Here is an 18,244-nt window from a genome sequence, read left to right as displayed (position 1 = left end):
TCTCCTCTCTCTCAGCTGGCGTGGTGAGTCTGTGACAGCGTGTACACAGTAACATCTAGGTTGCTATGGCCGTTACTAAGGAGGATCTACCTGCTGCTGGACATAAAACGTAGCAGAAAGTGATGCCAACAGACCTCGGCGCAAGCGCGTTGGTCCTGACTGCATCACTGTCGTGCCAAAGCATAAAAATCAAGAACCATGAAGAACCGTTTGTACCTCACACAAACAGTGAGCTCTGTCAATAAAGGCAAAGTAGCTGTAAATGCATGCGTGCAAGCGCGCGCAGGCCGCCATCACATCAAGCCACATTAACGTGTTTGTCTTTTCATCAAGTGTCAAAGTGACTGATCCTGGCTTAATGTGCAGTCTCTTGCTGCCATCTAGTGGCCCTGGCATGAAAACACATTTCAACTTCCTCCTCTCACAAATGACTGTTCTGAAGACATGAGCAAGATATGACTGCCAGTGTCAGGCATAGGTCATGTAAACAACATGTTTGTTTATCATATAGGCCCTAAGCAGAGTATTATTATTGCACTTGAATATTTAAACAATGTTGAATGACAGTAGCCACAGTTATAACTGTGATTACTGTAATACTAAAAAAAAAACACAATCCAAACTATATGTTTTTAAGGGACTTTTGCATGCAAGCATTAACACACTTAACATGCTGGTAGAATTTAGGGAGTGCTGCCTTTAAAGTCTGCATGATTAAAATCCCCTGCTATGATATTCACGGCATCAGTAAACATGCTCTGCTTATTGGTAATGCTTGTAGACCCTGTTTCCCACATTGTTTTCCACAAAAAGGACTAATATGAAGATGTTGGGTCTATACTGCGATGTTGGATTTGACCCACTTTCCCTGTATGAAACCAACATTTCAATAATAGTCCCTTTATTGCAAGGGGTTTGTACATACATGATGGGTTTCTACTGAGATATTGGGTCAGGTCCAGCATCGCACTATAGACCCAACATATCTTTATTAGACCCTATTTCCCACAGGTTTTTTTCACAAAAGGGACTAAAATGGAGATGTTGGGTTAATACTGCAGATCCAACATCGCAGCATAGACCCTACTTGCTGGCAATGTGCCCAATACAAGGGAAATTAGGGATGATGGTTGTTAGACCCAACATCCCCACATTTTATTGCAAAAACACCCAACTTGTACGTTTGAGATCCTTTATTTATTAAAAATACAAAGTTGGCTAGAGAACAACTGAGACCTATTTGGCCAGATATGGGTGTATTGAGATACAGTCATGACCCCTTTGTCTCACACAACAGGAAGTGACTTAAGTATGACTCCAGCATTCATGAGATTATTGAAGACCATTTCCTCACCCAACACCCAACACCCAACTTTTACCTTTGAGACCCTTAAAAATACAAAGTTGACCAGAGAATGACGGAGAGCGACCCCTCATGGGTAGATGAAAAGACTGAGAGGGTTCCAAACCACCACAGGACTGGCCCACATGGAGTGCAGAATCAGTGGCAAAACATGTCCAAACCAGGTTCTAGACGTTGGAGGCTGCAAGTTATTTCTAAAGCTACTTCCAATATGGTAGTAGTAATCAACATGCTTCCTCGATAGCATGATTTTACACATCTCAGGGATCTCCTAGTTCAAGCTTCAGGCCTCCATCTGCTTTGGTGACCACATGAGGTTAAAAGAGCAACTGGTCTGGAAAGGCCTCAGTCAAGGTCAAAGGGCACTGGATACCATCCTCTCAGTACATACACTGAAAAAAACAATTTCAATTTCTGCAATTCCTTTAACCTAAAATATACACTGGTTGTATTTGTTGTGGTTACTTTGGGGGCCCCAGAAGGAGCTTAGAGTTGCATTTTTGTGTATGTCCTACAGCAGAGTGTCCTCTACAAGTCAGTAAAGAAACAAGGGCAAAATTTAACTTTTGGCCCCAAATTGTATGAAATGAGCTGAGACTTTTAGACATTACATTCAGTTCAGCACATTCAAAGAATAATATCATTGAAGTTGCATTCCTAAAGCTACTTTTGGTTTTAGAGGAGCAAGCAACCTACTGCTACCAGAATATGATTTTGCAAATCTCAAGAGTCTTCTAGTTCATTTTCAGACCTCCGTCTTTTTTGTGGGCCACAAAATTAGCATTTTTTTTGGCCCCTAGGGGCCTCCATTGCCACTTTTTTTCCTTTGTATAATGCAAAAAGATCCATTTTCTACAACATTGACCCTTGAAAGTAAAAAAACATCTATATAAGCTCTAAATGGCTACAAATGTAAACAGCAGACCATGAGAGATGTGTCAATCCTGATTCCTGAAGTCCCATACCTTCTGGATACTTTCCAGGACTAATATTTTCCAGGGGCCTTTTGGGACTGTCAGGGGCCATTGGGACCCCTTGCAGACCACTCAGATGGCAAAAAAACAACTGTTATATTTTTGGGCCCTAGGGGCCACTCAGGGTTGTTCAGTGGCTATTTGGGTACCTTGCAGACCACTGAGAAGGCCATGAAATGCATCTGTATTTTGGCCCACCCAGAGTTTATCAGGGGTTTTTGGGGAGCCTTGTAGACCATGAAATTGGTTACATGAAGCATTTTTATTCTGGGGGACATGCAGGTCACTGTGGGTCCCTAGAGTCACTCTGGCGGCCCATAGACTGGATGTTACTGAGATATTGGCCTCCAGAGTCTTGATCAAGTGCCCCCTGGTGCCCAAAAATGCAACTACCATGAATAACTGCATACCTGGATACTGGCACTGCGATATTGGCTTAATGGCAAAATGGCCCCAATACACATGAATGGATGGCAGGCCCAACATAGCAAATGTTGTGAAAAACATTCAACTTTTAGGTAAAGCCAGGCAAAAAAGGCCAACTTCTCATGATAAAATCCTAAACACCCTTCGACCATGTGTAGGTGTTGGTGCTGTATTAGCTTGTTAAGTGAATCCTTGGGGCTACATCCACCAAAGTTTATACACATTATGTACACCCCCTCCCCCCCGGACCATGTCCTGTCAATTTCAGCTTTCTATGTACCAGGGGGAAAATGCTAGAGGCCTCATGAATCAGCCAGTGTATTTTAGGTTAAGGGAAGAAGTTGCAGCAGCTGTTTTTTTGTTAATGTATGTACTGAGAAGATGGTCTCCAATGACCTTTGACCTTGACTGAAGCCTTCCCAGACCAGTTGCTCTTTTGACCTCATTTGGCCACCAAGGCAGATGGAGACCTGAACCTTGAACGAGGAGATCCCTGAGATGTGTAAAATCATGTTATCCAGGAAGCATGTTGATTGCTACTAATACACTGGAAGTATCTTTAGAAATAACTTAGGGCCTCCAACTTCTAGAACCTGGCTTGGACATGTGATATAAGTGCTTCCTGACAGGTTCAGCTCATTTGGAGTGTGATGGAATTTTGCATTCTTTGTAGTAACATCTAGAAGATCTTACACTCTTATATAGTTTGATCTTGTACTTTCTGTAGTTAGTCTGTAGCCTGAACTGTGTACTGCTGGAATGGCCAAAAGGATGGTCTGGTCAACTCTGCTGTTATGACCCCGCTGTTTATAACCCCCTAAGTAGAGAGGAGATTATACCTAGATGTAAAATCCTGAAAGGGGTTTACAATCTCTTTTGTATTACACCAGATTATTTTCTAATCTGTTAAGGAAGTTCTGTGTTTCTTCATCAAAGGGCCAGAGGCATGTCAAACAGTATAAGAACGGAGTGAAACATTTGGTCAGGGGGCACAACTCTGAACTGCTTACTGCCATGTGGTTCTGTGTGATGTTCCCTCTCAATAGAGAATAAACACTTGGTGCATGCTACCTTTCCAGTCTTGTTTTTTGACTCTCTACAGGCAGATCGAGAATTTCAACAACAAGGAGGAAATTTCCGCATCAGGAGCTATATTGGTCCATTTATGTGCCTAAAACTGTTCAAATGGAAATTCAAATGGAGTGACCCCTCATGGGCAGATGAAAAGACTGAGAGGGTTCAAACCACCACAGGACTGTCCCACGTGGAGTGCAAAATCACTGACAAAACTTTCAGACTTCTAGCTTGAGAGGAAAAAAGTTTTTCTGGTTGGACCAAGAAAGATCCAGGCCCTTAGACCATCTGTAGGTGTTGGTGCTGGATTGTCTTGTTAAGTGAATCCTTGGGGCTACATCCACCAAAGTTTATACACATTATCTAGGCCCCCCAAGGACCATGTCCTGTGAATTGCAGTTGCAGATTTTTTGGTAAGACTTTCTATGAAGACCACATCTATGGTGCATTATGAGCGCATTCATAGTGAATTATAATGCTCATCATAATAAATCATAATGCATTATAACTACACTCATAATGCTTTATGGTGCACTATATCAACAGTTATGAATAACTATAAATCTAGCTTATAATGACTTATAAATCCAAGGGTCTTATGAGTGCTCTTGACTGGTTATAAACTACAGACTGACTGATGGGGCTTATAATACGTTTTGACTACTTGTACCCCTCTATACACACACCTCAACAATAGACTGTTGTAAGGGCTCATAGGATGCTATAATACTCCATGAACGATCATAAGTTATCAATGTATGCTTTAAGTAAAGTGTAGTTCATATGCATGCATCTGTAATGCAGCATACCTCATCGTAATGTTTCATTGTTGGTGTTAAGTAAAGTGTAACACATTTGCATGCATTTAAAAGAATCTATGCTGCATCATAAGTCATTATGTCAGATACTAAAATATAAAGACACTACTAAATAAGCAGACATAATAGTTTTCAGCTGAAAACGTGGTTTTGGGGTTTAGTTACTGTTGGTATAAAACACTAAAAGGGAGAAAAAGACAAAACACATTTTTTCAAGCTTTATTTTAACAATGAAAACAGTTCTACGGTAGAACTGTTAACAGTGAAATTAACAGAACTGTTTTACCATCTTAAAAGTTGAGTGTGTAGGATTTAGTTGCATCTACTGGTGACTGCCTGGTGAGACTTGCTAAAACAGAAGAAACAGCATTGTGTGCTGCCATGACAAGACTTGCAGCCACTGTAAAAGTCTCTATTTATTTTATTTATTAAGTCTCTCTATTTCTCAACTTTATTTTCAAAATAGAAACCTTAACACTTAAGTACAAAAGTGGCATTCATTTTAACTTGTTAACATGTGGCAAACATTTTTAAACTTTCACCCAATGCTACTGAAAAGAATAAAAATAAATCTCTTTGTCATCATAAAAAAATAATACTGATCTTGTATCGGCATCAAGTGCAAACCTAACCTTAACACTTAAATGAACAATTAGTGACATGGTTAGACATGGGTGGCGATGGGAAGCAGATCTCCATCTTCTTTCATTTTTGTGATCTTTTCCTTGACCTCTGGGGTCATGGCAGCACGGCACCTGTCAACGAAGGATGACAATTTCTCCTTGCGCTCATTCCAGGCCCCCACGTTTTTGAAGATGTCAGGTGCAGCTATGCTCAGTTCAGCAATTGGCGCTGTCCTGCAGACAGTATTTCTATCAGCACCGATGCAATCAAAAGCTGCCTTCATGGAACCGCCTCGGTTGAAGGCATCCATAGCCATCTTGTAGCGAGCAATGATGCCCCTGGTGTTTCTAGCTGTAAATGGCACATTAAAACCAGATTTTGTTTTAAAAGCTTGCTGTCAAGATGTGTGAACTTGTCAAAACTGTAATGAGCAATTGCCTCGTCTTCTTCCAATCAGGTCATCAGTGTTCGAGGGTTTAACTTGATGGCGGGAAGAGGAGGAAGAGGCTGGAGATTTTGACTTCCTCACTCGGTGACTATCCATGGATGAATCTAGAATAGAAATCAAGGGAGGATCAAGGATCATGATAGTGTCAACTTTCAAAATATAAACAAATACATAGCACCCATGGAATAAGCTGCTAGAGATTGGTTTTGGCAATACAGGCTCACAGGTGATAAAACAAGTGTCATCATGATGACATACATCTGAATGTGTCAATTAAATGAAACAGGTAAACATGGCCTCTCCCAACCAAACAAAATGTGTCAATAAAGCATATGCACTAAGGGAAATATGGCATTATTGCCTGCAGAACTGACAGTGAAGGCAAAGCCCTTCTGTAAAGCTTTCAGTGGACATCAGATCACTGCATAACAAGTAAAAACTTTTACAAAACTAGGAGTGTGACCTAATTATCAATTAATAATGCGATTATTGTTATTTGTATCATTTTGTTGCCAAAAATACACCTACATGTGTGGGAAAAACAAACATGGGAACACACTTGACCAACATTTGTCATTTAAAGAGCTAAACACAGAAGCTGCAGCAGAGTAATTTAATTTTTATTAAAACATGTTCAGTTATTATATAGCCCTGCAGCTGTGACAAGATACCTCTAAATAGTGCAAATTTCTGCTCTGCCTCCTCTGAATTTTTTTTCTTTAAAAACTTCAACTTTCTTATTTTAAAAAAATGAATTCAGTTATTTCCAGGATGTTTTAGAATTCCTGCCATGGACTTGTTTCAGTATCACTATCAAGATATTTAGTCATAATTTTGGTATTGTGACAATACTACATCTACAGTGCATTACAAAGTTGTCCTTGAGTGAGGCACTGAACAGCAGCTAGCCTTGTGCTCTGATCTTGCCAATAGTACAGTAATGCAGGGAAACAGTGTATACAGTATAATGTGTCAATAAAGGGTGTGCAAAGAGACAAATTCAATGTTACTGTTTGTGAAGTTAACATTAAAATATTTCCAGACAATGAGAAGAAATGTGGGATTTGATTCAACTGTATGTAATAAATTGTGCCTTTGTTACCTTCAGATGAATCAGAAAGAACAGAACTGAATTCTTCTTCTTCATCGTCAATAACGTTGCTCTTTAATTGCTTGGCTTTCTTCAAAGGGGCTTTTCTATCATCCCCATGCTTGCGTTTGACACCTGCAAATAACAAAACAAATTTTGTGACTAGTGATCTAGTTGTGAGAAAGGAATGAAAATGAAAACACATGTTTCTGTGTGCCAGAGAAAACCTATTGGAGAGTGAAAAAAGAATACTTGTACTGTATGAATGTGAATGGATAATTACTCACTTGACTTGCCAGACATGACTCTAGAATTATCATCATCCTTCTTGGAGAGTAGCTGATGGATGAGCTCATCCTTTTTCCCAAGTTGTCCTTGCAGGTAGGTTTTGTCATCTTTGAGGAGGGAGATGGTTTCATCACGAATACGCCCCTTCTCTTTCTCTGCCTCAAGAAGTTCTTTAAGTCTTTCAACCTCCTGAACTGCATTTGGTGAGGCTGTTGAAATAATTACAAATGAAGTAATCCTTAAATAAGAATTTCTCTTACATTAAGAATAATAACAGGAGGCATGTATAATTGCAACACAATTTAAGAATCCCAGATTATGTGTCTATGTGCTGACACAAAGGTCTCAAAGATTCTAAGATGTAACTAATTGTGGGCTGCACTTGGTCATTGTGTCACTGCACACTCACTCTAATTGCTGTACATGAAGAGTCTGTGTATCACCTGCCTGCCCTGCCAGTTTTGCTTTTGTATCAAGCAACAAAGAATGTTTCTTATATTATCTTAATTTGTCTTATATCAAGTGTCAGATGATATGACTATTGTGTATGTGCACATTGCGATGTTGATGTTGAAACAATATATTGTACAGCCACTACATCAGCCATAGACATGGACCATACTGAGAACATTGTGCCACACATTATTAAAAACAATGCTGTTGTTAATATTTGGTAGTCAATGACCTAGATGTTGACAATTATGTTACAATTCTACCAGGAAAAAATTAATATTACCAGACCTTTTATGCTGTTCTGGGGGGATGAATCATCTGTGGGATTGGCATTCACCTTGCAACGACTCATGGTTGAAGCTGGCTAGATGAATAAAAAGTAAGGCACATGTTATGAGTTTCAGGAAAATGCTATTATTGTTACAATAATCTAGGTATAATGATATCAATTACAGATGCATTACATGTGAATCACTGCTGTCTTCAGAAAGAATTATTGCGTAATTTGCATATACATGCAGCAGTCAAATGCACAAAAAAGTGAGGGATGCACTTTTATGAAAATTCTTCTTACCAATAACAGATTGTTTTAAAAAATCTTAAGATGCCAATAAAATTAGTTGGCTATTTATAACAGTTTGTCAATTTGCTAGCTTTACACTAACCTACCATAATTACTACTGCATGTATATAGCTTCAATTGTTTACATCTCCGCAATAATCATCAATTTTTAACTTTTCAACTTTGAAAAAAATAACAATAGCTATTAAATGAAAAATCCTGCAACAAGCCCATCACAGGAGAAAAAGTGTGTAACGTTAGTGTAAGTTAGCAGGTTTCCTTGCTAGCAAGCAAAGTTAGCTTAGTCTGATATTGTGTCTGCATTCTATCTTTGCGGGTGGTTTTATTTTTCATGAATCTTGAGTCGCATAATTAATTTGTCTTGTTCCTTTTTTTCCATCTCTTACCAATACAACCAGTCAAGGCCCCTTTCTGAAGTTCAACGCATGCAGTAAAGTAGAAACGTGATGTGGGAGGAGGCCCGACTTCACCAAATAACTCATAGAGAAAAAAAAACGGAAGTTAATTGTCTTGGCTCCTTCCTAAAAGCAAACTGATTTTTGGATTATTGTAGAAAGTAAAGTTTGTGGCAAACAAAAAAGGATGACACACGTTTTTCAGCAAGATAGTCCTCACCTTTTTGAAGCAGGATGCGATCTGTTCTGGATTGTGCGCATGCGCGAGGAGAACCTCCCGCTTCTTCTTCTTCTTCTTCTGCGCAGTTTAATGGCGGTTAGCAACAAAGCACAGACAGACACAAGACACGGAAACACGGAGGCAAAACAGAACGCAGCCAGCTTCCGTTTTTTTGTGCGACACTTCCGGTCCGGCACTCTTACCACTGTGTAAATGGGAATCGCCTTGTTGTTTACCTTGCTGAGTTTAGCTATATATATATGTATATATCACATTTTTCACGTCACAATATCACCGTTTAGACTAATCTGATGTTTGTAAAGTCTATAAACACAATGACTGAACAAACATTAGTATTTTCTCTGTGTGTAATTAATAACATGGTTATCATACATTAGCTGGGCTAACCGTTAGCTGTTAGCCGTTAGCCGTGTCTGTAATAACTCACTAAACTCACAAAGTGGCCCGTGAAAAAATTATTTTCTCCAGCGGATGTCTTAGTTACAACGTGATTGAGCTAACTGGAGTAGTTTCATGTCGTATCCGACAACGGGAGGCTTTTAACGGATGACGATCCTGATGTTAGCTTTGCTGCTAGTGTTAACGTTAGCTGTCCCTGTCAGCTGCAGCCACTGATGCTTTCTAGACATCGTGATTTCCCAAAACTGAATAAATACCACACATAGCAACACAAAACTGCTTTGCTAGCTCAATCATGTTGTAACGGCTGGATGGTTGATGCGTACATGCTGATTCAGGTGCTATCAGAGCCGATCCGCGCATCACTATGGCTTAATGATCAACTCAGTCAATTAAAACAACCCGTCCTGTGTTAGGAGTGTGTGTCGCTGACAGAAAGAAAAGGGGAAAAAAGATAGAAAAGCAGCGTACACCTCACATATTTATTTCTCACAGGTGTGCACACGTGTGGCTGGCATGCAGAAGCACCGTCTGTGTGTCGAGGGTGTGAGCCGCAGCTTCAGCTGCTCAGGTAGAGAGGCTGTGTAGCCCGGTGTGTTTTTTCACTGATTCGGTTCTGCAGGTTCTCTGCTGGTACACTGGAGACGGGGATCAAGCAGTTTCTCTCACTCGGGATAGATTGTGCTTTTTTGGTTCATAGTTTATGATTGACGTGCAATTTATTCGCGTTTAGAGGGAATAAATTTCCGTTATAACGGAAACGTGGGCACAGTTATCTAACGTTATACAAAATACACAGACTAACTAACTAACTAACTGATTGACTAACATAAACAACTGAAAACTAAAAAAAATAGCTTGCACTGTTAGCTCCGGTAAGGGAAAGCATGAGGGAAAGCGTCTGACCGGAAGTCACGCACAAAAAACGGAAGTTGATCACTATTTACTTCCGTGTTTGAAAATAAGGTGGATATAGAGTCTATGCAACAAACGGAAAAGGAGCATACCGCCACCCTCTTGACAAAATGGGTAAATTAAGGCGAGGATTAACGGAATTGTTGCGTGCAAGAAATACTCTTGTCAATAGAAGAAAGATTGTGTTGTGGATGCAGAAGAAGGGAATTTTGAAGCGCCAAATGAAGTGTAAATCATGTGATACTCCGATGACTGCTGTGCAGGTTTCGAGACAGGACGGCTTCCACTGGTAAGAAAAGCTAGCTAGCCAATTTGCTATGATGTGCCATTGTTTCTCCCTGTGTAACGTTACTACTGTAGCAAACGTGTACTTATTTCAGTGTTGGGCAAGTTACTTAAAAAAGCAATTAGTTATAGTTACTAGTTACTTTCCCCGGAAACACGCCCACAAAGCGTCGCCATTTTAAACAGGAAGAAATACACTGCAGCTTGCCAAAGATGAATGAATTTGCCAAGTAACGGACAAACGCACCATATTGTAATGGTAACATTTAAACAGTAAGGCGTTACAGTAACGCGTTACGCGTTATTGCCCAACACTGTTAATAACCTAATAACTTTCAAGACTAGGGGAAATGTTTTGCTTGTGTTAGTAAAAAATATGTTGTCTTGTTTTAGATATATCCATGGAGCAGCAAATAAGTTCATGTTTTTTTTGTTTTTTGTTAAAGTTTTGATATAAAATATCCTACATCTTTAGGCTGTCTGTGTTTGTGTTTGTAGCTAATGGATACATGAACAAGTAACTTGTGTTTACAGGATTTGCAGGCAACACAGAGGAAGAAGTGTTTCAGTTTGCCAAGGATCCATGTTCTACAAGTCCCGCAGATCCCTCCAGAACCACCTGGAATTCATTTACAGGTGGGTTTGCTTTGTCTGTTGCTGATGGGACTAACTTGAAATGGGAAAAAAAATTGGTATGAAGCTGTGGAAAAGTAGGACCAATGAGTAAATAAAGCTGTCTTGTCTGCACAGTGTTAAAGAATAAAAAAATATATCACTTGTAAAAAGGACATGCAGGTGTTTTATTCTGAAAGTGACAGCACATAAAAGTGGTAACTTGAAGACCCAGTAAACTAATATCCAACCATTATACCTCCACTAATTACTATGCTTCAGTATGCAGTTTGATATGGACTGAATCAATGGGGAAATAAAGCAGTATGTCAGCTCTGTAAGAGGGAGGAGACAGAAAGAAACTCTGGGTTTGCTGAGGAAAACCTGCCAATGAACAAGTTAAGTTCAGACAGTGAGTTACCATGGAAACCGGCCCAGAGTTTACGTTAATGCCCTGACAATGCATTTATGTTATTACTGTGTAGCACTTTGGTCAACCTTGTTGTTTCAAAATGTGCTCTATAAATAAATTTGATGGTATATAATTGAAAACATGGAGTTTCTCCCCTCTCATTTCCACTTTGTGAAATAGACCTCTAGCTCAGAATTTAAAAAAAAAAAATCAGTGTTAGTTTTTATATTCAGATTTTGTCCGGTGGGCTAGTGATCTGTTTTTGTTTTCATGTAGATTTTCCCAAGGACTGCGCATGAGGCAAGTTGACCTTATTGAAGACGGTGTTGCAGCGAGTAGCAGAACCTTAACAAAGATGGCTTCGTCTTTGAGAAAAGTATGATATCACACCACATTTTTCCTTTAGTAAAATGAGAAATGCCTTTGGTAAACTGGCTTATAAGCCCCATCAAGATAATTAGAGATTCTTCATTGCTCAAATGAACCTGGTTGGCTATACATTATTCTTTACATGTCAGAAACCTATCATGACTTTAAAGATATGATGTCATTATGCTTTGTGTTTTTCTATATGCAGGTCTGCAGACGCGCTATTCACAAATTACGCGCTCAAGGCAAAATGAAAGTTGGTGGCCGTCATTGCTTTGTTATGCTGGACGAAAGCAAGTTCTCACACAAAAGAAAGGTAAGATACATTTGCTCTTTATGTGGAATTTTCTTTGATAGAATCAGTTTTTAAATGACAAGTAAATCATCCCATTTGAAATTGATTGTATTTGTTTGGACTTGTGCGGTTCTTTGTTGGTTATTGCTGTTAAACTGAAATAAGAAAACAAATAATAGACCCTATGATTTATTCCTTAACTAGCAGAATTAATAATCCATCTGTGTACAATGAAGTTACACTTTTTGAACACCCATGTAAATTGAATTACAAAGTGCATGTATTAATTCATTGTGTATCCCAATCAATGTTTGACAGTACAACCGTGGGAGGATGGGACCAGCATGGAGACGGAATAAAAAATGGGTTTTTGGTATATTGGAAGTATCACATACCACCAGGAGACCCATTCTCAAGATCGTCAGGAGGCGTTCCACGGACCAGCTTCTGCCTATCATAAAGCGCCATGTTAAGAGAGGATCAAGCATTGTGACTGACGACTGGAGAGCTTACAAGAGAGCTCTGTCAGAGGAGGGATATGATCATCATACTGTCTGCCACAAGAGACACTTTGTAGATCCTGGTTCCAGATGTCACACACAGAATTTGGAGAGAGCCTGGCAAACCTTTAAATGTGATGTTTGGCGTCATAGAGGAAATCAGACTACAGGGCTTTTGAAAGAACATTTAAGGGTTATTGAGTGGGAGTACTGGCTTGGGCGATGTCACAGATATGGTATTCTTGGCCGGCTCATTCATGATATAAGGAAATTCAACAAACATGAATGTAAATAGAGAGACTTTTACAGTGGCTGCAAGTCTTGTCATGGCAGCACACAATGCTGTTTCTTCTGTTTTAGCAAGTCTCACCAGGCAGTCACCAGTAGATGCAACTAAATCCTACACACTCAACTTTTAAGATGGTAAAACAGTTCTGTTAATTTCACTGTTAACAGTTCTACCGTAGAACTGTTTTCATTGTTAAAATAAAGCTTGAAAAAATGTGTTTTGTCTTTTTCTCCCTTTTAGTGTTTTATACCAACAGTAACTAAACCCCAAAACCACATTTTCAGCTGAAAACTATTATGTCTACTTATTTAGTAGTGTCTTTATATTTTAGTATCTGACATAATGACTTATGATGCAGCATAGATTCTTTTAAATGCATGCAAATGTGTTACACTTTACTTAACACCAACAATGAAACATTACGATGAGGTATGCTGCATTACAGATGCATGCATATGAACTACACTTTACTTAAAGCATACATTGATAACTTATGATCGTTCATGGAGTATTATAGCATCCTATGAGCCCTTACAACAGTCTATTGTTGAGGTGTGTGTATAGAGGGGTACAAGTAGTCAAAACGTATTATAAGCCCCATCAGTCAGTCTGTAGTTTATAACCAGTCAAGAGCACTCATAAGACCCTTGGATTTATAAGTCATTATAAGCTAGATTTATAGTTATTCATAACTGTTGATATAGTGCACCATAAAGCATTATGAGTGTAGTTATAATGCATTATGATTTATTATGATGAGCATTATAATTCACTATGAATGCGCTCATAATGCACTATAGATGTGGTCTTCATAGAAAGTCTTACCGATTTTTTTTTAATATATACAATGAAAGGATGATCTCCAATGACCTTTGACCTTGACTGAGGCCTTCCCAGACCAGTTGCTCTTTTGACCTCATTTGGTCACCAAAGCAGATGGAGGCCTGAAACTTGAACTAGGAGAAATAACTTACTAATAAATTAGGGCCTCCAACTTCTAGAAACTGGTTTAGAAATGTTTAGTCAGTGATTCTGCACTATTGGTCAGATCTAACATTACAGTATAGAGCCTTTATTTATTAAAAGTACAAAGGTGGCTCGAGAATAACTTTGACCTGTTTGGCCAAATATGGCCCTCATTGGCAGATGAAAAGACTGAGAGGGTTCAAACCACCACAGGACTGGCCCACGTGGAGTGCAGAATAACTGACAAAACTTTCAGCCTGAGATCCCTGAGATGTTTAGCTAAACCCTGTAAAGATTTAAATGCTAGGATTAACCAGCACTGCTCTAAGTAGACCACTCATACACTCGGACTCAATAATAAACTGTTATGTCCAATAGATACTCAAACATGCAGATTTTTTAAATTATCCATTATGCACCGTTGCCATTGTCTTGCCGTTGTTTCTGTTTGTCACTGTATGTCACTGTATGTCACTGTATGTCGTTGTTGTTGTTTTTTTTTTGTCTTTTTCCTGTTTATATTGTATATACTGTTCTATTTATGTATTATTCTCCTATCCTCTTGCTGCTGCAATAACCGGAATTTCCCCACTGTGGGACGAATAAAGGCTATTCTATTCTATTCTATTCTATTCTATTCTATTCTATTCTATTCTATTACCGGACTTATGAACTGCGGAAAAATAAATTCCACTATTTTTCAAGTTGAGCAGTTCAATTGAACACATCAAATTCAAGGAACTCTGTATGGTGACTGAACATTTTAATGTTGCATAAGTTTTGAACAGTTTCTATTTCCTCCTGCCTTCTCCTTTCTTCCCGTCATTCTTGAAATTTCCTTCTCTTCAAAGGCATCTTCCAGGTTTGTGCTGCTCCACTTGATCCTTCTCCACTTTCCCTCTCACTCTTCTCCAGATGCTCCTCTTTTATCTTTCTCTTTTGCATTTCTTTAACTTTACTCCTCGTCATCACCGCAGGCTAATCTTGAATCTTTGTTTCTCTCTTCTTTCCTCTTTCACTCTTACTCTCCATCTTCTCCAAAGTCTCTTCCTGTCTCTTTTCGTCTGTCTTTTGTCCTTCTCCACCATCACTGTGGATCTTTTCCTCTGCCTTTTGTCCTTCTTCACCATCACTGTCCATCTTCTCCAAAGCCTCTTTCTGTGTCTCTTTCTCTGTCTTTTGTCCTTCTTTTATCTTATCTTCTGTCTTATTTCTGTCTTCACCTTCAATCTTTGACTTCTCCAAATAGCCCTCATCCACTTCACCTTCTTTTTCTTGTCCTTCATAATCTCCCGGTCTTTCTTCAGGCAGGCTCTTGTGCAATGTTGTGTCTCCCACTGAGACTTCATTCTCCAACAGCCACTCTTTGGACACAGTTTCCCCCATGGATCCTTTATGTTAAGTAAATAATGATTGGTTACTATTGAAAACTGTACCAGTATTTATCCTGTGCACTGTACTATGTATTTACCTGAGGGAATCATCTGTCCAACTGTGGATCCAGCCTGGTGTTCAATGTTGTCGCCTTAAAAGTGTATAATAAATACATAAATGTATTATAACATGCAACTTTTCTTGTCCAGGCTCTATTACTTCACTTTGTCATATTTTCCCATAATTACCAGATATTGGCATGATGACTTCAAACAAAGATGACTGGTGGAAAATCATCTTGTTCACCATATTGACTCGGTCCACACAGTTTTTGTTGAGTGAGTTGTCAAAATCTTTGCTGTTCCTGGGCTTACAAAAGCCTGCTGCGTCTAAAAAAACAAAAAATAAATAAGATGTTAAAATATTTTCTAGATCATGTAGCTCATCAAAGCATGTTGTAAACACTTTAGAAAGCCACTAATTATTAACAAAAAGCGAGCAGATCTACTTCACAGTCAAAAGTTATCATTTTGATTTGTTGGCCTCATAGAAACAGATTTTATCACCTACACACAATGGTCCAACATTTATGTAAGAGTCCCTTTATTGTAAAGAATGGACCTGATGTCTAAACAAGTCTGTTTACTGTAAAATACTTTTTCTGACATGAGTAACAGCTTTTCTTGTTTGTGTTATATGTGGTATATGGTGGTATATGTTGACATTATACTTACTACAGGTGTCTTGAGAGTGACAGGACTCAGTGAAACCAGGGCTGTATTCAGTTTTAGGTCTGGAGATTGGCTCATCAATGCTCGTGTATCCTGTTAATTTAACAATATGAATTAAAGAACAAATGAAATAGACAAGTGTGGGTTTTAAAAGCCAAGTTTCAAGTTTTTATTTTGCTAATGTGGTAAAACTTTAGCTTTTTGTGATATGATTATTGCTTGTTTGATGTACTAGCCACTTCACTTACCTCATTCTGCAACACATCTTCCTCACCACTTTCCCCCATATTTCCTTTTGACAGGGCTTCCCCTTCTTTCTCAGGCAGACATGGACTCTCTCCTCTCGTACACTCCTCCTCTGATTCCTTTTCTGTTACTCTCAGTGCACGGACCCTTGAACCAACCTGCTCAACTTCAGATGAGCTCCTCAGCTGGTTTTATGAAAGACAAAAATAATTTGTTCATTTGGACTGAAAGCTTTTAGTATTTTCCAAAGCATTTACACTGATAATGACTCACCTCTCTTTGCAGGACAGGGCTCTCAGATCTCTTTCTTTTGGCCACCTTGTGAACCCTTCCTATGATCTATTCATCCTCTTCTTCAGAATCACCCTCTGATTCCTCCTGTGTGGTTTTAACTCATTAAAGCTCATTAACTCATTTAGCTCTGAAGGTCTTCAGTACTTTTAAACACTTAAACTGATGATAGATCTCACCTCTCTTTGCAGGACAGCTCTCTTAGATCTCTTTCTTTTGTCCACCTTGTGAACCCTTTGTAGGACTTCTTCCTCCTCTTCTTCAGAATCATTCTCCGATTCCTGCTGTGTGGGTTTCCATTCATCAGCGGAGCCATCACCTTCAGATGAACTAAAGCTCTGTTTTTAGGTAACACAAGATTAATTTTACTGATTTTGAACTGAAAGCTAGTAGAATGTGGGGAAGCACTGAATCTAATTATTACTCTCACCTCTCTTTTCTGGAAAGGGCACTCAACCTCCCTTTTATCTGTCCCATCCTCTTTAAAAGAGGTCACCGTCTGTTTTTAACGAAAAGTCAAAAGAATATTAAAAGCTTTGTACTATGTGGAAGTACTGAAAACTGTCAAAACTCACCATTTTTTGGTTCAAAGGCACAGATGCCCTTTTCTCACGCAGCTGGTAAATCCTTTTTGGCACATGTTCCTCATCACGATCTGGTACTGTTTCAGTTAGTGTGGTTTTCATATCACCTGCATCATCCTCATCAGATGAGCTCACCATCTTTTTTTTAGGAAAAATAAAATATATTAAGCTCATTTTAGAACGATGTATTTTAATGTGTGTGTGGAAACACTGCAGCTAGTCACATGTCTCACCTGCTGGTCTGACGTCACAAGGGTCTTGTTGCTGTACAGCTGGTTAAGCCTTTTTCTCACAGGCTTCTCTTGGCCCAATGGTTCCTGCTCCTCCTCTTCAAACCCTTGATTGTCTTCATTTTGTGCAGGTTCGTTGTCCTCCCTTTCATCCTCCGAAGAAGCAATGGTCATGGTGTTGTCTTTCTTGTGTTTCTCTCTGCGTTTCCTTGTCTTTGCAGCATATGTAGAAATTGCCATCATTGACAATCCTCTACTCTGGAGTGTGACCTCTGCTGGGTCCTCCGCTGTGCAAAGAAATGGATAAAATGAATACAAGTTGATGGATACTACAAGAAAAAATAGGTTTGGCATTGATTTAGATTGTTTAAAAAACCTTGATAAAATCTTTTGGCTGTGTTTGCATCATGGCACATAAAAGTCGCCACTTTCTGGTAGGTTTTATGGCCCAACTGCCGCTTGGCCTGGAGGAATGAATGTAAAAAAGAAATATATACAAGTGCAAAATTCATTAACTTTTCACCACACTTAATTGTTTTTAAGATACAAAAAAACATGAGAAGTTATCTCACATAAGTGGCAACAGAGGAGCGCAGCATGTTGAAAGTTGGGGCTGTCCCCAAGCCCATCCCCTCCCAGGCCTCCTTGAAATATTCAGACAGCTTCAGCAGGATGCCTCCACTGGTTGTGTGAAAGAAGGTAGAAGCCTCTTTGCCTCCTTCAATTCTGTTTCGAAGCAGGTTGTAACGCTGCAACCAGGAATACTCGCTTGGCTTGAGGGGTACAGCTGCTTCACCAAAGTACCTTTGAGTTCTGTGCTGTCCAACCTAATAATTCAGGAATGTTGACTTTTCACTCTGACCAACTGATATAACAATGTGTATGTCTCTTGTGTCCTTTCAGTTTTTGTAATAATGTTTGCACTTACACAGATGATGCGGGCACCCTGCTTAGTCTTTTCTGCTGCCT

At 39.2% G+C, this 18,244-nt stretch overlaps 2 protein-coding genes and 1 long non-coding RNA gene across 4 annotated transcripts; 1 reads left to right on the top strand and 2 right to left on the bottom strand.

The window, feature by feature from the left end:
- Positions 1-5,151: 5,151 nt before the first annotated feature.
- On the bottom strand, positions 5,152-7,910 carry LOC144461862 (uncharacterized). Its single transcript, XM_078165527.1, has 5 exons — positions 7,847-7,910; positions 7,105-7,314; positions 6,830-6,952; positions 5,718-5,831; positions 5,152-5,630 (listed from the first exon to the last, which is right to left on the bottom strand). Exons 1-5 carry the CDS (start codon positions 7,908-7,910, stop codon positions 5,320-5,322), a joined length of 822 nt encoding a protein of 273 aa, XP_078021653.1. The 3' UTR covers positions 5,152-5,319.
- Positions 7,911-10,138: 2,228 nt separating this feature from the next.
- LOC144461885 (uncharacterized) lies at positions 10,139-13,068 on the top strand. Of its 2 annotated transcripts, XM_078165688.1 has the most exons (5): positions 10,139-10,380; positions 10,911-11,012; positions 11,677-11,776; positions 11,978-12,085; positions 12,383-13,068. In XM_078165688.1, the coding sequence occupies exons 1-5, from the start codon at positions 10,202-10,204 to the stop codon at positions 12,857-12,859; spliced, it is 966 nt and encodes a 321-aa protein (XP_078021814.1). In that variant the 5' UTR covers positions 10,139-10,201; the 3' UTR covers positions 12,860-13,068. The 2 variants fall into 2 exon arrangements, with proteins under 2 accessions (XP_078021814.1, XP_078021815.1); XM_078165689.1 differs by lacking the exon at positions 10,139-10,380 and having other exon boundaries at positions 10,872-11,012.
- A 4,355-nt stretch (positions 13,069-17,423) lies between these two features.
- LOC144461879 (uncharacterized) lies at positions 17,424-18,003 on the bottom strand. The gene is made up of 3 exons (XR_013490464.1): positions 17,848-18,003; positions 17,652-17,739; positions 17,424-17,562 (listed from the first exon to the last, which is right to left on the bottom strand). It is a non-coding gene; the product is annotated as an uncharacterized LOC144461879 (long non-coding RNA).
- Between the last annotated feature and the right edge of the window lie 241 nt (positions 18,004-18,244).

This window comes from Epinephelus lanceolatus, chromosome 24 (genome assembly GCF_041903045.1).
Source record: "Epinephelus lanceolatus isolate andai-2023 chromosome 24, ASM4190304v1, whole genome shotgun sequence".
NCBI classification, from domain to species: Eukaryota; Metazoa; Chordata; class Actinopteri; order Perciformes; family Serranidae; genus Epinephelus; species Epinephelus lanceolatus.
The sequence above is the reverse complement of the archived record's forward strand: the minus strand, read 5'-3'. Positions and strand labels throughout refer to the sequence as shown.